This window comes from Ranitomeya variabilis, chromosome 5 (genome assembly GCF_051348905.1).
Source record: "Ranitomeya variabilis isolate aRanVar5 chromosome 5, aRanVar5.hap1, whole genome shotgun sequence".
Lineage (NCBI taxonomy): Eukaryota > Metazoa > Chordata > Amphibia > Anura > Dendrobatidae > Ranitomeya > Ranitomeya variabilis.
The window spans coordinates 42,427,933-42,446,307 of record NC_135236.1 but is presented as its reverse complement, the minus strand read 5'-3'; the positions used below and the strand labels follow the sequence as shown (position 1 = coordinate 42,446,307).

Here is an 18,375-nt window from a genome sequence, read left to right as displayed (position 1 = left end):
TTTTTTCAAAGAGAAACAAACCAAAACCCAGAAATTGTGATAACCAACGAGCCTTGATGGGACAAGAATGTTGGGTTCTGGCCCAGAAATCGATGTCTAGCTGCCAGGGCTAAGAGAGCTGAAGTCTGGAGAATAAGGGGCAGCACTGGAAATGTTGAGGCTCTACAGAAACTTTATATATTTGTGAATAAAAAGTATGAAAACTTATAAAATGCTGACAATTGAACTTTATTAGCCAGAGAAACATTCGGCTAAAAGAGCTACCTACAATGAAGCCGTGAACTTTGCGAAAACTAAAATTTGTGTCAGTCTCAGAACATTTGGCAGTGACTATGCAGATTTATGTATTACTCACAGGATTCCAGAAAAGGGGCACCAGCGTGCGCGTAGCCCAAACATTTAGTTCGGAGGACGTGAGCCAGGGAAAGAGCTGTATATCAGGCTGACTGCCTGGATTAACGGTGCTCTCTATATATCCACATGAAACCTCCAAACAAAGAAAAAGTATGCAGCACTCACCAAGGCATGTTTAATTTCAGTCCTTGATTGCATGACTTTCATATCAGCGGGTCAGTTACATAGGCATGCGGAGGGGTGCGAGGAGAGGATGAAGTGGACGACGGCCGTTTCGCGTTTCCACACTTCAGCGGTCCAGGACTCATGTCTTCAGACATTTTCTGTCGCTCTATTCTTCCTGTTTGTTGAACAGATTTCCTGTTTGGAGCACACTGCATTTTGGGGACAACATTAAATGTAATATTATCAACAATATGACAAATAGGCCAAGTCTTTTTCCCCACTAGGTAATTATCTAAGGAGGCTTTTAGACATTGTAAGGTTTCTCTTACTGAGAGTGTTGGGGGACACTCGCTTGACCGCGATATTTAAGCACACAGCACGGGTTTATAAAAGAAAGCAGTCCATACGGTTTATTAAGCCACATAAACCGGGTTTAAGCACAGTTCATTACATAGAATACAACAGGCACCAACAGTCTCTTTGGTACCTGACGGGAGCTCCTGCTCCACCTTGCCGACTCTTCCAAAAGCCTTTGGGTAAGCTGCCTAACGGGGATCACCAACTCGCCTGGTCAATACACAGTAGTCAGTCCAGATCTCACCGAAGGACTCCAGCTTCCCCACACTCTGTTAACATGCTTCTGGGTAAGCTGCCTAACGGGGGTCCCCAACTTGCCTGTCCGGCACACAGTAGTCAGTCTCTGGCCCCGCAGATCCTGGTCCTCACCTCGTTACCACAGGTCCTGGACCCCGTCCTCCACCTATCAGCTTAGGTCCTGGACCCCGTCCTCCACCTTTCAGCTTAGGTCCTGGACCCCGTCCTCCACCTGTCACAACAGGTCCTGGACCCTGTCCTCCACCTGTCAGCTTAGGTCCTGGACCCCGTCCTCCACCTGTCAGCTTAGATCCTGGACCCCGTCCTCCACCCGTTACCTCAGGTTACCAGGATCACGCCGGTGGCCTAGTCCGGGTATTCTTCAGGACGTCCTTCCGCAGCCGGGCACGTCCAATACCCAGGCCACCCGAAGCCAAGTCTCACGGTCTTAGGTGCTCTCCGGACCCTAGTCGTTCCTAGGCCAATCCAGCACCATTCGGGACCCTAGTCATTCCTAGGACAGTCCCGCACCGTTCCCAGGTGCTCTCCGGACCCTAGTCATTCCCAGGACGATCCAGCACCATTCGGGACCCTAGTCATTCCTAGGACAGTCCCGCACCATTCCCAGGTGCTCTCTGGACCCTAGTCATTCCTAGGACGATCCAGCACCTTCACCGGTCAGGTCCATACACAGGTACCACACAGGACCTGCCGGACACGCCTCCCCTGTGACCCACATCCTGGTCACATTATATACCTGAAACCACACCCCTGGATGTGTGTGTGGATGTGTGGCTAGTCTGACCCTCCCGTCTCTCATGACTAGCCTAGTAAGTCACCCAAACTTAACTATACACATTACAGAAACTCTTGAGGGACTACAGGTCCCAGCATAAACACAAAACATCAGACTTACTACGCAGACTCCCTCTGCGACACATATCGGCCATTTACAACACTGCCGATCACAGGTTCACCACGAATATCACCACAACAGATACGCCTCCATGCATATCTCGCAGAGCGCACAGAGCGCCCCCTAGCTGCCACAGGGGTCACTACACCATCACATATATCACAACATTTTAAGTGATTAACAAATCCAACCCAAAGTCCAAAAGTCAATGTGATGTCACTTCCAGTCCCGGACACTTCCTGGGTGTAAGATATGTGACTATTAGTCAGGACCGTTTGCATGTATGTAAGGGGGTCACAAAGACTGGTGTATGCCCCTACCCCTTTATGTCCTGGTTGCTGCACTGTGTACGGATAAGTTCTTTTAAGCTTGTATATGTGTCTTCTAAATGCTGTTATATAACGTGTGGTACTACTGTGTATAGTGTATTTCTATAATTATATAGGGACAGTGTAGTACCTTAGTTGGGCCACAAGATGGGTGAATAGTAAATAGTGGATTATAGGAGGAGTTTACAGGGGATAAGGAAGGAACAGTTTCCTGGTTAGAGTCAGTGGGGCTAGGGAGCCCGAACAGCTTGGGTGGGCCTTAGAGCCTGAGCTACCCAGTTGCTCTGTAATATTTTAAGAGGGAAGCCCAGCCATCCAGGGTCAAGAGGGGCCAGGGGTACAGCAGTGTAGAGCAGAAGTGAGAGGATAGGTGCTATACAGTATGGGGACGTGGGTCGCTCATCATGTGTCAGATCATCGCATGGGCTGATGCCCTCAGATCCGGGGCAAAATGGACGAGTCTGGACAGAGAGGATGCTGCGTTACCGCAAGAGGCAGTATGACCCAGGCACATACTGAGGACCGTAGAAAGAAGTGCAGGGAAAGTAGAGAATGCAAACTGTATTAAATTCTATACTGATAAAGATGTGCTGCGAATAAAGGAAAGTAAAGTTATTTGTTATAAGTTTGTAATGGACTCTTTCTCTTTGTATGCAGCATCACCAGCAGAAGGGCTTCGGCCAGCCTGATAGAACCCTGACATTGCAGAGGGCAAAGCAGAAGGTATGCCGCAGAAGGGACATTATATTCATGTGACGAGACCAGGGCACGATAAAGCACATACTCTCAGCCACGACTATGGTCCTGGCCCTCCCTCACAAGTACACTATGTCTGCAGAAGTAGGGAATTCTTACCCCCTAAAACGCTTTTAAAAGAACTTATATTTTTAATTTTATGTGTCTAATAAATGTACTTTTGAAGTGTATTGTACTTGGACGATCATACAATCACTGGTGGAGCACCGAGGATCGATAGGTGTAAAAACATCTTCAATTTGTATCTGCTATCCTCTGCAAGAGAGAAGTCGCCCTGGATCCTACCCCAACTTAATGATACCTTAGTTTTCTTCTATCGTTGAGCACAGGAGTCTCAGTTTAATGATTGTGCAGAAAGTAATGTAAAGGGAAACAAGGAAGATTATTTCTGTAGCACAGGGGTGCACAACTCCAGTCCTCTAGGGCCACTACCAAGTTATGTGTTCAGGATTTCCTTAGTTTTGCACTGGTGAGGAATTCAATACCTTGTGCTACGCTAAGGAAATCCTGAAAACATGCACGGTTGATGACTCTTGAGGACTGGAGTTGTACACTTATTGCTGTAGCACATTCTGCTTTTCTGAGACCGTAGCAGGAAAAGGATGGCATCAGTCCAGTACATGACAGCCAAAAACAATGCAAACCTATTTTGGTAATAACATCAGCACAAACACTGCACTCCCACCAATAGCTTCATGGCCGAGCAGCTGCATGCATTCTTACTTTCTCAAGCACAATGCTGAGTGTCTGACAGAGTGGTGTAAAGCTGCAACTGGACGCTGGAGATGTTTTCTGTGCAGTGATGGATCACACTTCTCTATCTGTTGTCTGATGGAGGAGTTTGGGTTTGGTGATTCCACAAGGATGTTACCCCTTGACTGTATCGTGCCCGCTATACAGTTTAGTGAAAGTGGATAATGCTATGGAGTTGTTATCAGGGGTCGGTATTGGGCCCTTGGTTCCAGTGAAGGGAAATGTTATTACTTCAGCACAAGTACAGCCCTTTTCTTTTCCCCATAGCTGTGCACAAGGTCCACATAGATATGGAGTGGGAAGAACATGTACAGAGTCTGGACCTCAACCCCATGCAACACCTTGAATGGAGATTGTGAGCCCGGCCTCTCCCTATCATGAGAGTCTGACCCCACAAACGCTCTACTGGATGAAGGGATAAAAATTCCCACTGAAGCCTCCAAAATCTTGTAGAAAACCAAGAAGAGTGGGAGCCGTTATATCTGAAGATGGGTGACTCCATATTAATATATATGGATGTGGAATGGGAGGTAAGGAAATCTTCTTGTGTCTATAATTATTATATGTTTCTTTAGTGGCAAGTACTACACTGTCGAGCAAAAGGATAATAATGTTTTGCACTTCTGATTTTCAGGCTCCATATCTCACCATCCACTACTTCATCTAACATAAGACAACCATCATTTTATAAACAATCATCTTGGCTATCTCATAAAGAAATTTGACCTTGTAACTAGGGTTGAGCGAAACGGGTCGTTCATTTTCATAAGTCGCCGACTTTTGGCAAAGTCGGCGTCTCATGAAACCCGACCCGATCCCTGTGTGGGGTCGGCCATGCGGTACACGATTTTGGCGCCAAAGTCGCGTTTCGTATGACGCGATTAGCGCCATTTTTTCAGCCAATGAATGAGCGTGGGCAGAGTGATGACATAGGTGTTAGGGGAGTGAACGGAGTGAACGCCTATCATCATGTTATCGCTTGTGCGCAGTAGCGATTTGGAATGTGCGATACGAAATTTTCTGTTCTGGGACGGAGGAGAGAGAGAGAGAGAGAGAGATTAAAAAAAAAAAAAAAATTATCTTCACTGGGTTTCGTGTTTCGGCCGAAACCTGACTTTTCACTGTGGTCGGCCGATTTCACTCGACTCGACTTTTAAGACAGTCGGGTTTCACAAAACCCGACTCGACCCTAAAAAACTAAAGGTCGCTCAACCCTACTTGTAACTATTTAGCATATGATTAGTTATGCAGATTCTTCTCATGTCTCTACATTGTTTCTGTTTTGCTCCTGGTGGTGGAAAGATCTTTTTCTTCCTATATACTGCAAAATACAACCTGTTCTCGCATTCTCAAATAGCTCAGTGTGTTATTAGGATGATGTCGAAGAGAAAGGTCACTGGTTCGAATCGAGGAGTAACCATGAAGAAGATTTCCCAGTGAAAACCAGCATCATCCAGCTTATTGATAGCGTTCTCACGGCCAAGAAAATTGCCAAACTGCATCATGTGAGTGCAATGACAGATGGAAGACTAGGAAATGAAGTCCATCTGCAGTGCCCCAGAGTCCTGGTCGTTGCAGTACTGATGCTCCGCCGCTAAGGGGGGCTATGGTACGTCTGATGGCACTGAAGGAGTTCATCTGACCAGGTATCACAGACACCAATACATTTCACAGCCTGGCCTCCAGGGGGAGCTAAGGGTGCTATTTATTAGGCCACTCCTCACATACTGGTAAAACTGGGGGTTAGGCAGGAAGTTAGAGAGAAAGCTGACTGGGTTGGAACCAGGCAACACCTTGTGGCAGAGGGTGTTGTAGGGGGAAGATTCAGAGGGGTCCCTGTCAGGGGTGGGATCCTGACAGAGGCCTAGCAACCAGAGAGAACGTTACGGGACCGCGCCTGCACGATATAGCGGCGGTACTCCGAGAAAGGATAAGAAGCGAGGTATATTGTGCTGAGTGAGAAACGAGATCAACGCAACAAGGAGAATACCAGTAGGAGTCGTGCTGTAAGACGAGGCAACATCCTATTGAGGCGCATAACCGGTGGCCGGAACGCCGAGGAAGTATAGAGCTCCAAGCCAAACTTCAAACCTACGGCAGGACAGTCAGTTACAGGCGGGCTGTCTCACCCAATCGACCTAGGAAGACACAGGGGGGTAACAATAGGAGTGGGGCGACGCTAGAGTCCCGGAAGAGCTCCGAGCCTCCCCGTCATACGGGTGCGTCCTAACCATAAGATCTGGGGGACGTGGAAGAACATCAGAATCGAGTTGTGAGGGAACACGAGAAACAGACACAACAGTTGTGAGGACTATCCCGTGGTGTTCAGCAGGGAAGGACTACAACACACTAGCGCTAGAAGGTAGGCACAGATTTCCACCTGCAAAGGGAACTCTGGAGGTGCCATCGGACCGGCCGGACTTGCGCAGCCTGGTTAACCGTATTCCGGATTGAGGACCCTGAAAGCCTTCAGTAAAGAGGTAAAGAGACTGCAACCTGGTGTCCTCGTCATTTACTGCAACCTGCACCGCACCACCACTACATCATCACCATTCCCTCACACCTATCATTGTACGCCCCTCAGCAGGGTCACGGACCGGGCGTAGCCACCGTGACAACCCCAGAACTAAGACTCAGAGGTCCGGTACCGGGTACTCCCTCGGCCCTGCGACGGTGGGGGCGATACACATCCATCCATTCAGAAGCCAAGAGGTGGACGTCTAGGAAAAGTATTAGTGTCAACAAGTCGGCTTATCCCAAGGACTATCAGTTCTGGCACAACAAACATGGCAGAGAATATGGTTCGTTTGCTTCCTAATAGTGAGATCACAGACGCCCATGGCAGCACCGTGCGACACGTTACACGAGTCTGGAATGGTGGCCTAAAAAAAGGTGAAGAAGCCTCAACTTCAGTATTGTCATAAGAGTTTGCAAGAAAGAAAGAAATGTGGACAGCAGAAGATTGGAAATGGGTAATTTGGGGGCGACGAGATGAAAGTCAGTAGACTAGGCTATGATGGGTGCAAATGGGTCTGGAAGAAACAAGGGAAAAAATTGAAGGAACTGTCAAGTTTAGTGGAGGACACCTGATGATATGGGGTTGTTTCACAGCCAAAGGTTTTGGATACTTTCCCAGAATCAATGGTGGCCTCAATGCTAAGCCACACTTGTGCTCAAAAGTTTACATACCCCAGCAGAATTTTTTCTTTCTTGGGCTTTTTTCAGAGAATATGAATGATAACATCAAAACTTTTTCTCCATTCATGGTTAGTGGTTGGGTGAAGCCATTTATTGTCAAACTACTGTGTGTTCTCTTTTTAAATCATAATGACAACCCAAAACATCCCAATGACCCTGATGAAAAGTTCACATACTCTGGTGATTTTGGCCTGATAACATGCACAGAAGTTGACACAAATGGGTTTGAATGGCTACTAAACATCCTCACCTGTGACCTGTTTGCTTGTAATCAGTGTGTGTGCATAAAAGCTGAGTGAGTTTCTGGGATCCAGACAGACTCTTGCATCTTTCATCCAGCCACTGACGTTTCTGAATTGTGAGTCATGGGGAAAGCAAAAGAATTGTCAACAGATCTATGGGAAAAGGTAGTCAATAATAATAATAATAATCTTTAATTATATAGCGCCAACATATTCCGCAGCACTTTACAGTTTAACAGTTTCAAAACACAAGTCATAAGTAACAATGTTAACAATACAATAGTTAAAGCAAAATAAGACGACCCTGCTCGTGACAGCTTACAATCTACAATGAGGTGAGGGAGACACAAAGTACAGGTGTGTATTTACAATGATGTATTTACAATGATGGTCCAGCCATCTTCAGGGAGTGGGGGGTAGATGGCGATAGTGAATGGGCTACACACACACACTTTCACATAAAATGACTTTGATTAGGGAAAGTGATAGGCCGCTCTGGAAAAATATGTTTTGAGGGAGCGCCAAAAACTATGTAAATTGTGGATGGTGCTAATTTCTTGGGGTAGAGCCTTCCAGAGGATTGGCGCAGCGTGGGAGAAGTCTTGGAGTCGGGAGTGGGAGGTACGGATTAGTGCCGAGGTTAGTCGAAAGTCGTTTGCAGAGCGTAGTGGTCGGCTAGGCCGATAGACAGAAATGAGGGAGGAGATGTAAGGGAGTGCCGCACTGTGGAGAGCTTTGTGGGTGAGAGCAAGTACTTTGAATTGTATCCTGTAATGAATGGGCAGCCAGTGTAATGACTGGCGAAGAGCGGACATGCCTATGATGAAAGGAACACCATTCCTACTGTAAAGCACGGAGGTGGATCGCTGATGTTTTGGGGGATGTGTCAGCTACCAAGGCACAGGACACTTGGTCAAAGTTGAAGAAAAGATGAATGCAGCACGTTAACAGCAAATATTGGAGGGAAATTTGGACTAATCAGCACGGAAGCTGCGTGTGGTACGTACTTGGATGTTCCAACATGACAACGATCCAAAACACAAGGCTAAGTCGACCTGTCATTGGCTACAGCAGAACAAAGTGAAGGTTCTGGAGTGGCCATCTCAGTCTACTGACCTCAGTATCATTGAGCCACTCTGGGGAGATCTCAAGCTCAAAGTTCATGCTAGAGTGGGCAGCTTTACCATCTGAGAAAATAAAGAACCTCATCCACAACTACCACAAAAGACTTCAAGCTGTCATTGATGTTAGAGGGTGCAATACACGGTATTAAGAAGTGGGGTATGTGAACTTTTGATCAGGGTCATTTGGATGTTTTGGGTTTTCATTATGATTTGAAAAGAGAAAACACAGTAGTTTGACAATAAATGGCTTCAACCAACCACTAACCATGAGTGGGGAAAAAGTTTTGGTTATATCATTCATATTCTCTGAAAATAGGCCAAGAAAGCAAAAAATTCTGCTGGGGTATGTAAACTTTTGAGCATAACTGTATATGTGAGTATCCTACAAGATGAGTTACTTCGTACACTCAAGTACTATGGGTATAAAAAGGACGACATAGTGTTCCAGCAGGACAACAACACTAAGCGTGCATCAAGACTGGCTAAGAAATGGTTCCGTGACAATGAAGTTGAGCTGCTGGATTGATCTCCACAGTCCCCAGACCTCAACCCAATCAATCACTTGCGGGTTGAGATGAAGAAAAAGCTGTATTCATACCCAAGTGAGGCGACCAGTGTGCACCAACTAGGGGAACGTGTAGAAGAGACCTGAGATCAGATTTCGGTGGACACAAGTTTGAATTTGATGGAGAGCATGTCGAGGCAGTGTTGAAAGTCAAAGGTGGATTTACAAAATACTAACAAAATTATAAAAATTAAAATTTAGATCTTTAGGAACAAAACAGTAACAATGTCGTGACTTGACAAGAATCTGCATAACTAATCATATGCTAAATAGCAGCAAGTCACATTTATGTATGAGATAGCCAAGATGATTGTCTATAAAATGATGGCAGTCTCACGTTAGAAGCAGTAGTGGATGGTGAGATATGGAGCCTGAAAGTCAAAGGTTCAATCCATAGTCACCCTCTTGCTCCTCAGTGTGTGTCCTGGCGTCTTATCAGGACGCGGCAGTCGTCCTCCTGCCTCTTATCAGACCGGCAGCTGCCGGAGAAGCAGTGAATGAAACCAGGGTGCCGCTATTAGGGGGATGCCTGCCAATGGTTATTTTTCTAAATTTGTTTCTAACTTTTAGTTTAGAAAACATTTTAACCCCTTAACAGGTTCCAATGCAGAGGCCAGATGTGTTGCTCCTAATCGCAGCTGTTCAACTATTTAAATGCAGTGATCAATCATTGACACACTCTCCCTAAGAAAGGCAAAAAATGAGAGATCAAAACGACATATGTGCTGTAAGAGGGTTACTAGTAATGTGCTGGAGAGGAGATATGTTTCACTGAGGCTATTAGCTTCAGTGATATGAGCCTTGGAAGGTTTGCTCCAGCATGTTATGTGCTGAGGGGGGTTAATTAGCCATGAGAGGGTCAGGTTTATTGTGAACAGCTGAAGAGTTGGGCGGAACCGCTGTTCACCATCTCTTCACCCTGTGGTAGGGTCCAGGAGGTAAAAGTGAAGCCTCAGGACTTAATGATTGTTCTGTGGGATCTGAAGGGGAGCTGACCTTGCTTAAAAGAGCTGGACCCTGATTTCTAAGCAGACTGAGCCCGCAGTTATATGGACTGTAATGTACGCTCTTTATTTAGGCCACCAAGGCTGAATATGTCTATTTTGTTTTTGGACTGGTTTATGAGGCATGTTTTAATAAATGAGTTGAAGACTTAAACAAAAAACATTCCTTTGGCTAGCTAGTTTACCAGCCGAGTGAGGCGATCTACCACAGTCAGTGTCGGACAGGGGTGAATAGGGCCCACCAGTAATATTGACTTTTGGGGGCCCACTTTACACCTGCATACAAATATTACACGACCCTCATCCACAATTTTACAATACCTATATCTCTATGTAATAATAAACTGGGTAGTTTGGTTAGTGAGTAATGAGATGCTGCTTTTTTTCTGTACAGAGTGAATCAAGTGAATTATGCAAAGTACAGCCCATATAATGGGGTTGGGGGCCAGATCTGCCCAGGGGCCCACGGGGGACTCCCCTGTTAACTTGGGAGTTGTAGAAGTCATAAATCAGCTTCTTCACCTCCGGTGGTTTCATTACTCCGTCCTTTGGTGCCGCATTGTTTGATTTTAAATTGTCACATGATGGCTGTTCGTGTTCCTGGTGTCTGTAATTCAGTGGTTGAGTCGCTATCTCGTTTTCAGTGGGACAGAAACCGTTTATTGGTGCCGATAGTGGAGGTCCAAGGTGTGAAGCGTCTCAAATTTCTGTGGTCTCTGCCATTGACGCAGCAAGCAGTTTAATACAATGGTCTGCGGTGGCAAGCACATTGAACTGGGTCCCTGGAGTGGACTCAGTGGACAGTGGAATATGGGTCCCTGGGGTGGACTCAGTGGACAGTGGAATATGGGTCCCTAGGGTGGTGGAATATGGTGTTGGACTATGGGTCTCTGGGGTGGACTCAATGGATGGAGGAATATGGGTGCTTGGGGTAGAACTCAATGGACCAGAAAAGGAAATGATTCAGCCAATAGACCCATGTTTCTCCTTGAGCTACAGGTTTTTTGCAGCTGAGGAAATTATTGGGCAGGTTTTTTGTTACTTGGATGAGCGGAAGGGGGCTCATATGCCACATCTCCGGAAGGATGGTAATCTGCAAATTATGTACTGTCTTGTTACCGTTTGTTACCTTAATAAAGGCTGCTGTGCAGGCCCGGATTTAGGGGTGGGCCCAAGGGGCCTAGGCTCTGGGCAACCCACCAAGTAGGGACCTCCCACCAATATAGGGATAAATATCTCAAAACATGTAAAATAGACGTCTCTTTGCTGTGAACCATTTCTAATGATAAGGAACACTTAAAAGAGAAACTATTGAAAGTGTAGGGACCTGGCTACGGTCCTACATCTCAGTGGCTGGCGCAGAGCGGCAGAGTCATGGCACCAGACCTGCGTCAGCATCCACTGACCTGGCTAGCCTAGCCAGACTTCCTTAGTGCCCTCCCTGTACCTAATGCTTAGCTTATGGCGTGCGGCAGCCTTCTCCGATCCCAACAGAAGCTTCTAGGCGCTACCTATTCAGCTATATGATCGCTCCCTCGGATTAGATCAGATGAGAGTTTGTTCAGCTACCTACGAGGAAGGAGGCAGAGCCACGATGTTGGCGTGAGAAGAGGATTCTCCACCGCGGAGAGCGGCAGACTTCTCTCTGGATCTTCAGTCACTGAAGATCCAGAGGTGAAGTGGTTCAGTCTTCACAGTGTTGTGGTGGGTGAGTTAGTATGATCTCTGTCTGTGTGTCTGTCTGTCTGTGTATCTTTCTTGCAGCTCCTTTCCTACACAGTACCATACTGTATATACAGGTCCACACTATATCCTGCATTACAGTGTGGCTGTGTATACTGTATGTATATAGTGTGGACCTGTTTACAGTATAGTGCTGTGTATACACTTTATACAGCCCCTCAGCCTCTATTCTATATACAGCCAGCACAGCAACAGCCTCTGATATATACAGCCCGGCAGCAGGCCCTCATATATATACAGCACAGCAACAGCCTCTGATACATACAACCCAGCAGCAGCCCCTCATATATATATATATACAGCTCAGCAGAAGCCCCTCATATATATACAGCCCAGCAGAAGCCTCTCATACATATACAGCTCAGCACAGCAACAGCCTCTGATATATACAGCCCGGCAGCAGGCCCTCATATATATACAGCACAGCAACAGCCTCTGATACATACAACCCAGCAGCAGCCCCTCATATATATATATATACAGCTCAGCAGAAGCCCCTCATATATATACAGCCCAGCAGAAGCCTCTCATACATATACAGCTCAGCACAGCAACAGCCTCTGATATATACAGCCCGGCAGCAGGCCCTCATATATATACAGCACAGCAACAGCCTCTGATACATACAACCCAGCAGCAGCCCCTCATATATATATATATACAGCTCAGCAGAAGCCCCTCATATATATACAGCCCAGCAGAAGCCTCTCATACATATACAGCTCAGCACAGCAACAGCCTCTGATATATACAGCCCGGCAGCCCCTCATATATATACAGCACAGCAACAGCCTCTGATACATACAGCCCAGCAGCAGACCCTCATATATATATATAGCCCAGCAGCTGCTTCTAATATATACAGCCCAGCAGCAGCCTCTCATATATATACAGCCCAGCAGAAGCCCCTCATATATATACAGCCCAGCAGCAGACTCTCATATATATACAGTCCAGCAGAAGCCTCTCATATATATACAGCCCAGCAGAAGCCCCTCATATATATACAGCCCAGCAGAAGCCCCTCATATATATATACAGCCCAGCAGAAGCCTCTCATATATATACAGCCCAGCAGCAGCCTCTCATATATATACAGTCCAGCAGAAGCCTCTCATATATATACAGCCCAGCAGAAGCCCCTCATATATATACAGCCCAGCAGAAGCCTCTCATATATATACAGCCCAGCAGAAGCCTCTCATATATATACAGCCCAGCAGAAGCCTCTCATACATATACAGCCCAGCAGAAGCCTCTCATACATATACAGCCCAGGAGAAGCCTCTCATACATATACAGCCCAGCAGAAGCCTCTCATATATATACAGCCCAGCAGCAGCCTCTCATATATATACAGCCCAGCAGAAGCCCCTCATATATATACAGCCCAGCAGAAGCCCCTCATATATATACAGCCCAGCAGAAGCCTCTCATATATATACAGTCCAGCAGAAGCCTCTCATACATATACAGTCCAGCAGAAGCCCCTCATATATATACAGCCCAGCAGAAGCCCCTCATATATATACAGCCCAGCAGAAGCCCCTCATATATATACAGTCCAGCAGAAGCCTCTCATATATATACAGCCCAGCAGAAGCCCCTCATATATATACAGCCCAGCAGAAGCCTCTCATATATATACAGCCCAGCAGAAGCCTCTCATATATATACAGCCCAGCAGAAGCCTCTCATACATATACAGCCCAGCAGAAGCCCCTCATACATATACAGCCCAGCAGAAGCCCCTCATATATATACAGTCCAGCAGAAGCCTCTCATACATATACAGCCCAGCAGAAGCCCCTCATATATATACAGCCCAGCAGAAGCCTCTCATACATATACAGCCCAGCAGAAGCCCCTCATATATATACAGCCCAGCAGAAGCCTCTCATACATATACAGCCCAGCAGAAGCCCCTCATATATATACAGTCCAGCAGAAGCCTCTCATACATATACAGCCCAGGAGAAGCCTCTCATACATATACAGCCCAGCAGAAGCCTCTCATATATATACAGCCCAGCAGCAGCCTCTCATATATATACAGCCCAGCAGAAGCCCCTCATATATATACAGCCCAGCAGAAGCCCCTCATATATATACAGCCCAGCAGAAGCCTCTCATATATATACAGTCCAGCAGAAGCCTCTCATACATATACAGTCCAGCAGAAGCCCCTCATATATATACAGCCCAGCAGAAGCCCCTCATATATATACAGCCCAGCAGAAGCCCCTCATATATATACAGTCCAGCAGAAGCCTCTCATATATATACAGCCCAGCAGCAGCCCCTCATATATATACAGCCCAGCAGAAGCCTCTCATATATATACAGCCCAGCAGAAGCCCCTCATATATATACAGCCCAGCAGAAGCCTCTCATATATATACAGCCCAGCAGAAGCCCCTCATATATATACAGCCCAGCAGAAGCCCCTCATATATATACAGTCCAGCAGAAGCCTCTCATATATATACAGCCCAGCAGCAGCCCCTCATATATATACAGCCCAGCAGAAGCCTCTCATATATATACAGCCCAGCAGAAGCCCCTCATATATATACAGCCCAGCAGAAGCCTCTCATATATATACAGCCCAGCAGAAGCCCCTCATATATATACAGCCCAGCAGAAGCCCCTCATATATATACAGCCCAGCAGAAGCCTCTCATATATAAACAGCCCAGCAGCAGCCTCTCATATATATACAGTCCAGCAGAAGCCCCTCATATATATACAGCCCAGCAGAAGCCCCTTATATATATATATACAGCCCAGCAGAAGCCCCTCATATATATACAGCCCAGCAGAAGCCTCTCATATATATACAGCCCAGCAGCAGCCTCTCATATATAAACAGCCCCACAGAAGCCTCTCATATATATACAGCCCAGCAGAAGCCCCTCATATATATACAGCCCAGCAGAAGCCCCTCATACATATACAGCCCAGCAGAAGCCTCTCATATATATACAGCCCAGCAGAAGCCTCTCATATATATACAGCCCAGCAGAAGCCTCTCATATATATACAGCCCAGCAGAAGCCTCTCATATATATACAGCCCAGCAGAAGCCTCTCATATATATACAGCCCAGCAGAAGCCTCTCATATATATACAGTCCAGCAGAAGCCCCTCATATATATACAGTCCAGCAGAAGCCTCTCATATATATACAGTCCAGCAGAAGCCCCTCATATATATACAGCCCAGCAGAAGCCTCTCATATATATACAGCCCAGCAGAAGCCTCTCATATATATACAGCCCAGCAGAAGCCTCTCATATATATACAGTCCAGCAGAAGCCCCTCATATATATACAGTCCAGCAGAAGCCCCTCATATATATACAGTCCAGCAGAAGCCTCTCATATATATACAGTCCAGCAGAAGCCCCTCATATATATACAGCCCAGCAGAAGCCTCTCATATATATACAGTCCAGCAGAAGCCCCTCATATATATACAGCCCAGCAGAAGCCTCTCATATATATACAGCCCAGCAGAAGCCTCTCATATATATACAGCCCAGCAGAAGCCCCTCATATATATACAGCCCAGCAGCAGCCTCTCATACATATACAGCCCTGCAGAAGCCCCTCATATATATACAGCCCTGCAGAAGCCCCTCATATATATACAGCCCAGCAGAAGCCTCTCATATATATACAGCCCAGCAGAAGCCTCTCATATATATACAGCCCAGCAGAAGCCTCTCATATATATACAGCCCAGCAGAAGCCCCTCATATATATACAGCCCAGCAGAAGCCCCTCATATATATACAGCCCAGCAGCAGCCTCTCATACATATACAGCCCTGCAGAAGCCCCTCATATATATACAGCCCAGCAGAAGCCCCTCATACATATACAGCCCAGCAGAAGCCTCTGACATATAAAGCCCAGCAGCAGTCTTTGATATAGACAGCCCAAATTTTTACAATATACATACATATGTGCATATTTTTATCTTTAACGCCCTTTCAGGACTTCAAGTGTTGACAAGGTCAGATATACTGCCTTGAATTGGACTTTAGTGACATCATTAGTGATTTTGCAGCATACAAATCAAGGAAAGTGCCCGGATTGTAAAAAATAAATGATTTTACTTAATAAAACCCACGTCGCGCAGTATGTGTGTTTGTCTTTTACTTATGTAAGGAGATTGCTTTCCCTGCTCCTTGCCTGGAACCACTTAGTCAGACAGCTGGGTTGTTGGGGGGAAGACTTTCTGCCCTGGACAGGGGGGACGTGGTGAGGACTGCTGGGAAAAGAGAGGGGAGTGGTCAGAAAAGTGCGGGAGAGAGAGCACGCCAGAGAGGGGACAGCGTGCCAGAGAGAAAGCAGGCTGCAGCGCCGCGCTCCCCATGACAGAGTGCTCCCCGTGAGGGCACTAAGGCTGGAGTGAGAGTGGGGACTTGGAAGCCTCCATAATCTGAGAAGACTCTTCCCCTGACAGTGCAGAGGCAGTGACTCAGTGCAGCCCTGGTGATCGCAGTCACAAGCAAAGATCCCTGAGTGTGATAAGTAACTGCCCAGTGTGTGTGTGACATCGTTACTACAGAGAAGCTGCCAGGCTTACGGAGACTCCTGCAGCAGTGACGGAGAGACTGTTATTTCCTGGTTCCAGATTCACTTTGAGAAGAGCAGGCTGCAGAGACTTAACCCTGGACTTTCCAGGAGACACAGAAAAGACCAGAATCTCAAGCCCTGCTGGTGACTGTATCCACGTTGGAAAAAGGACCCTCCAGTCAGGATCTCCCTGGGCTGATAAGTTACCAGAACACTCGTTAACCCTTTTGATTCCGCTTAATTGTTTACTGTTTACTGTTTGACTCCATTAACCCCCTGTTTACTCCCTGCGAGGAGAATTTTACCCCTGTTAATAAATTCCCCTCAACAGTTGGTCTGTCTGTTCCGTGGTGACATACTCAGTACCTGCATCCTATTACACTTACTGGGAAGCACAGCTCACTAATCCATCACTCATGGCTTTTTCACTATCATTATTAGGCCAGATGATGCAAATTTCCCAGCTTTTCATACATACTAGTTGTTACAGAACCCCCCAGCACCAAGAATATGTTATGCAGTGTATGTATGTATAATAGGTTCCATGTGTAATGCATCAGTTCATAGGCTGCGCTCTTGGACAAGATAAACTCCTTCTGACCTCCCCCACCTTTGTAATTCCCACAGTAAATATCGGCAGGCTCCGGCCACCTGCGGCTATTGTAATGTATGTCCGGCCTGCCGCTTTTCTATTGGCCTGCCCTCTGTATCTGTGTATTCTGTGTGCTGTGAATAAAGTGTTGTTAGACTGGAAATACGTGGAGAAGCAGTGAGATTTTATATGCACCCATTTAACCAAGGAATTCCAGCCAGTGTCCTGCATTCAGAATCCAGCCAAGGCAGAGTGGACCTCCTGAACCACGGGATGGTACTGAAAGAGGTACTACAGCACGGTAGACCCCGTTACACTGGTGGTAGACAGCGGAATGTGAGACCCCTTCTACAGGAGGAAAGGAATGAATGGAAAACAACTACCAGAAGTTAAAGAGGACTACATTAAAAGATCTGGTGGAAGCCCGAGGGTTAATCGCCAGCAACAAAACAGAAGCGGATTTGATAGCAGCCATCATGGAACACGACAGTGCAGCGCCCCCCAATGTGAACGTGGAGGAGACTGAATTCCAGAGGGAGGTAAAGAACAGACTGGCGTTCTATGGCGCAAACCCTGCAGTAGAGATCATATGAGAGGTGATGGCTGATGTGGGTACTGATTTGAAGGAAAAGATGGCAGAGCAGATCAGGATAGAGCTAGCCAAGATGGAGATGGCAGAGCGGACCAAAGTGGAGCTGGCCAAGATGGAGATGGCAGAGCGGAGAGAGGAGAGTCAGTGAGCAGGGGGAGCTCTGGCCTCCGTCCCGGTACCTTCAACAGTAAGCCACAAAAAGATCCAGTATAATGCCTTCCGACAGTTGGGGGAGGCAGAGGAAGACATTGATGGCTTTCTGCAGGACTTTGAGCGGCAGTGTGCCCTTCATCAAGTGAAGCCGGAGGAACGGGTTCAGATTCTGGCCAGCAAGCTGACAGGCCGGGCAGCGGACGCCTATCGCGCGGTACCTGATGAGGACTGTATGGACTATGAGCGGATCAAAGAAGTGATCTTGGCCCGGTATGCGCTGACACCAGAGGCATACCACCAAAAGTTCAGCGGACTTATAAAACAAGTAATCGATACCCATGCTGAATGGGCCTGTAAATTACGGCGGTCACTGCTACAGTGGGTACAAGGGAGCCAAGCAACCACTAAGGAGGACATCCTCCAGCTCGTCTTGTTAGAATGATTCTTTAATGGACTAACCCCCGAGACACAGGAATGGCTTCGGGACAGGCGGCCAACGACTCTTGAGGAAGCCGCTCATCTGGCCGATGAACATCATGATGCCAGGAGGCCTCAGTTGTCTGGATCAAAGATGGTCACTAGGGGTCCGCCCATGGACCTGGAGGGCCCCAAACCACCGAAGATTGTAGGGGGACCAGCTAGAAACCCGGCCTACCACAGTTCCCCTGGGGCGCTATGCCACACCTGCCATCAGCTGAGCCACCTGCAAA

General features: G+C 47.0%; 1 protein-coding gene across 1 annotated transcript in view; it reads left to right on the top strand.

Moving 5' to 3' along the window:
- The first annotated feature begins 3,858 nt into the window (after positions 1–3,858).
- The window catches only part of LOC143774301 (NXPE family member 3-like), a 243,563-nt gene continuing 229,046 nt past the window's right edge, over positions 3,859–18,375 (top strand). The window contains exon 1 of the mRNA XM_077261746.1: positions 3,859–4,397. Coding sequence (XP_077117861.1) covers positions 4,356–4,397 — 42 coding nt within the window. The 5' untranslated portion in view covers positions 3,859–4,355. The remainder of the gene's footprint in view (positions 4,398–18,375) is intronic.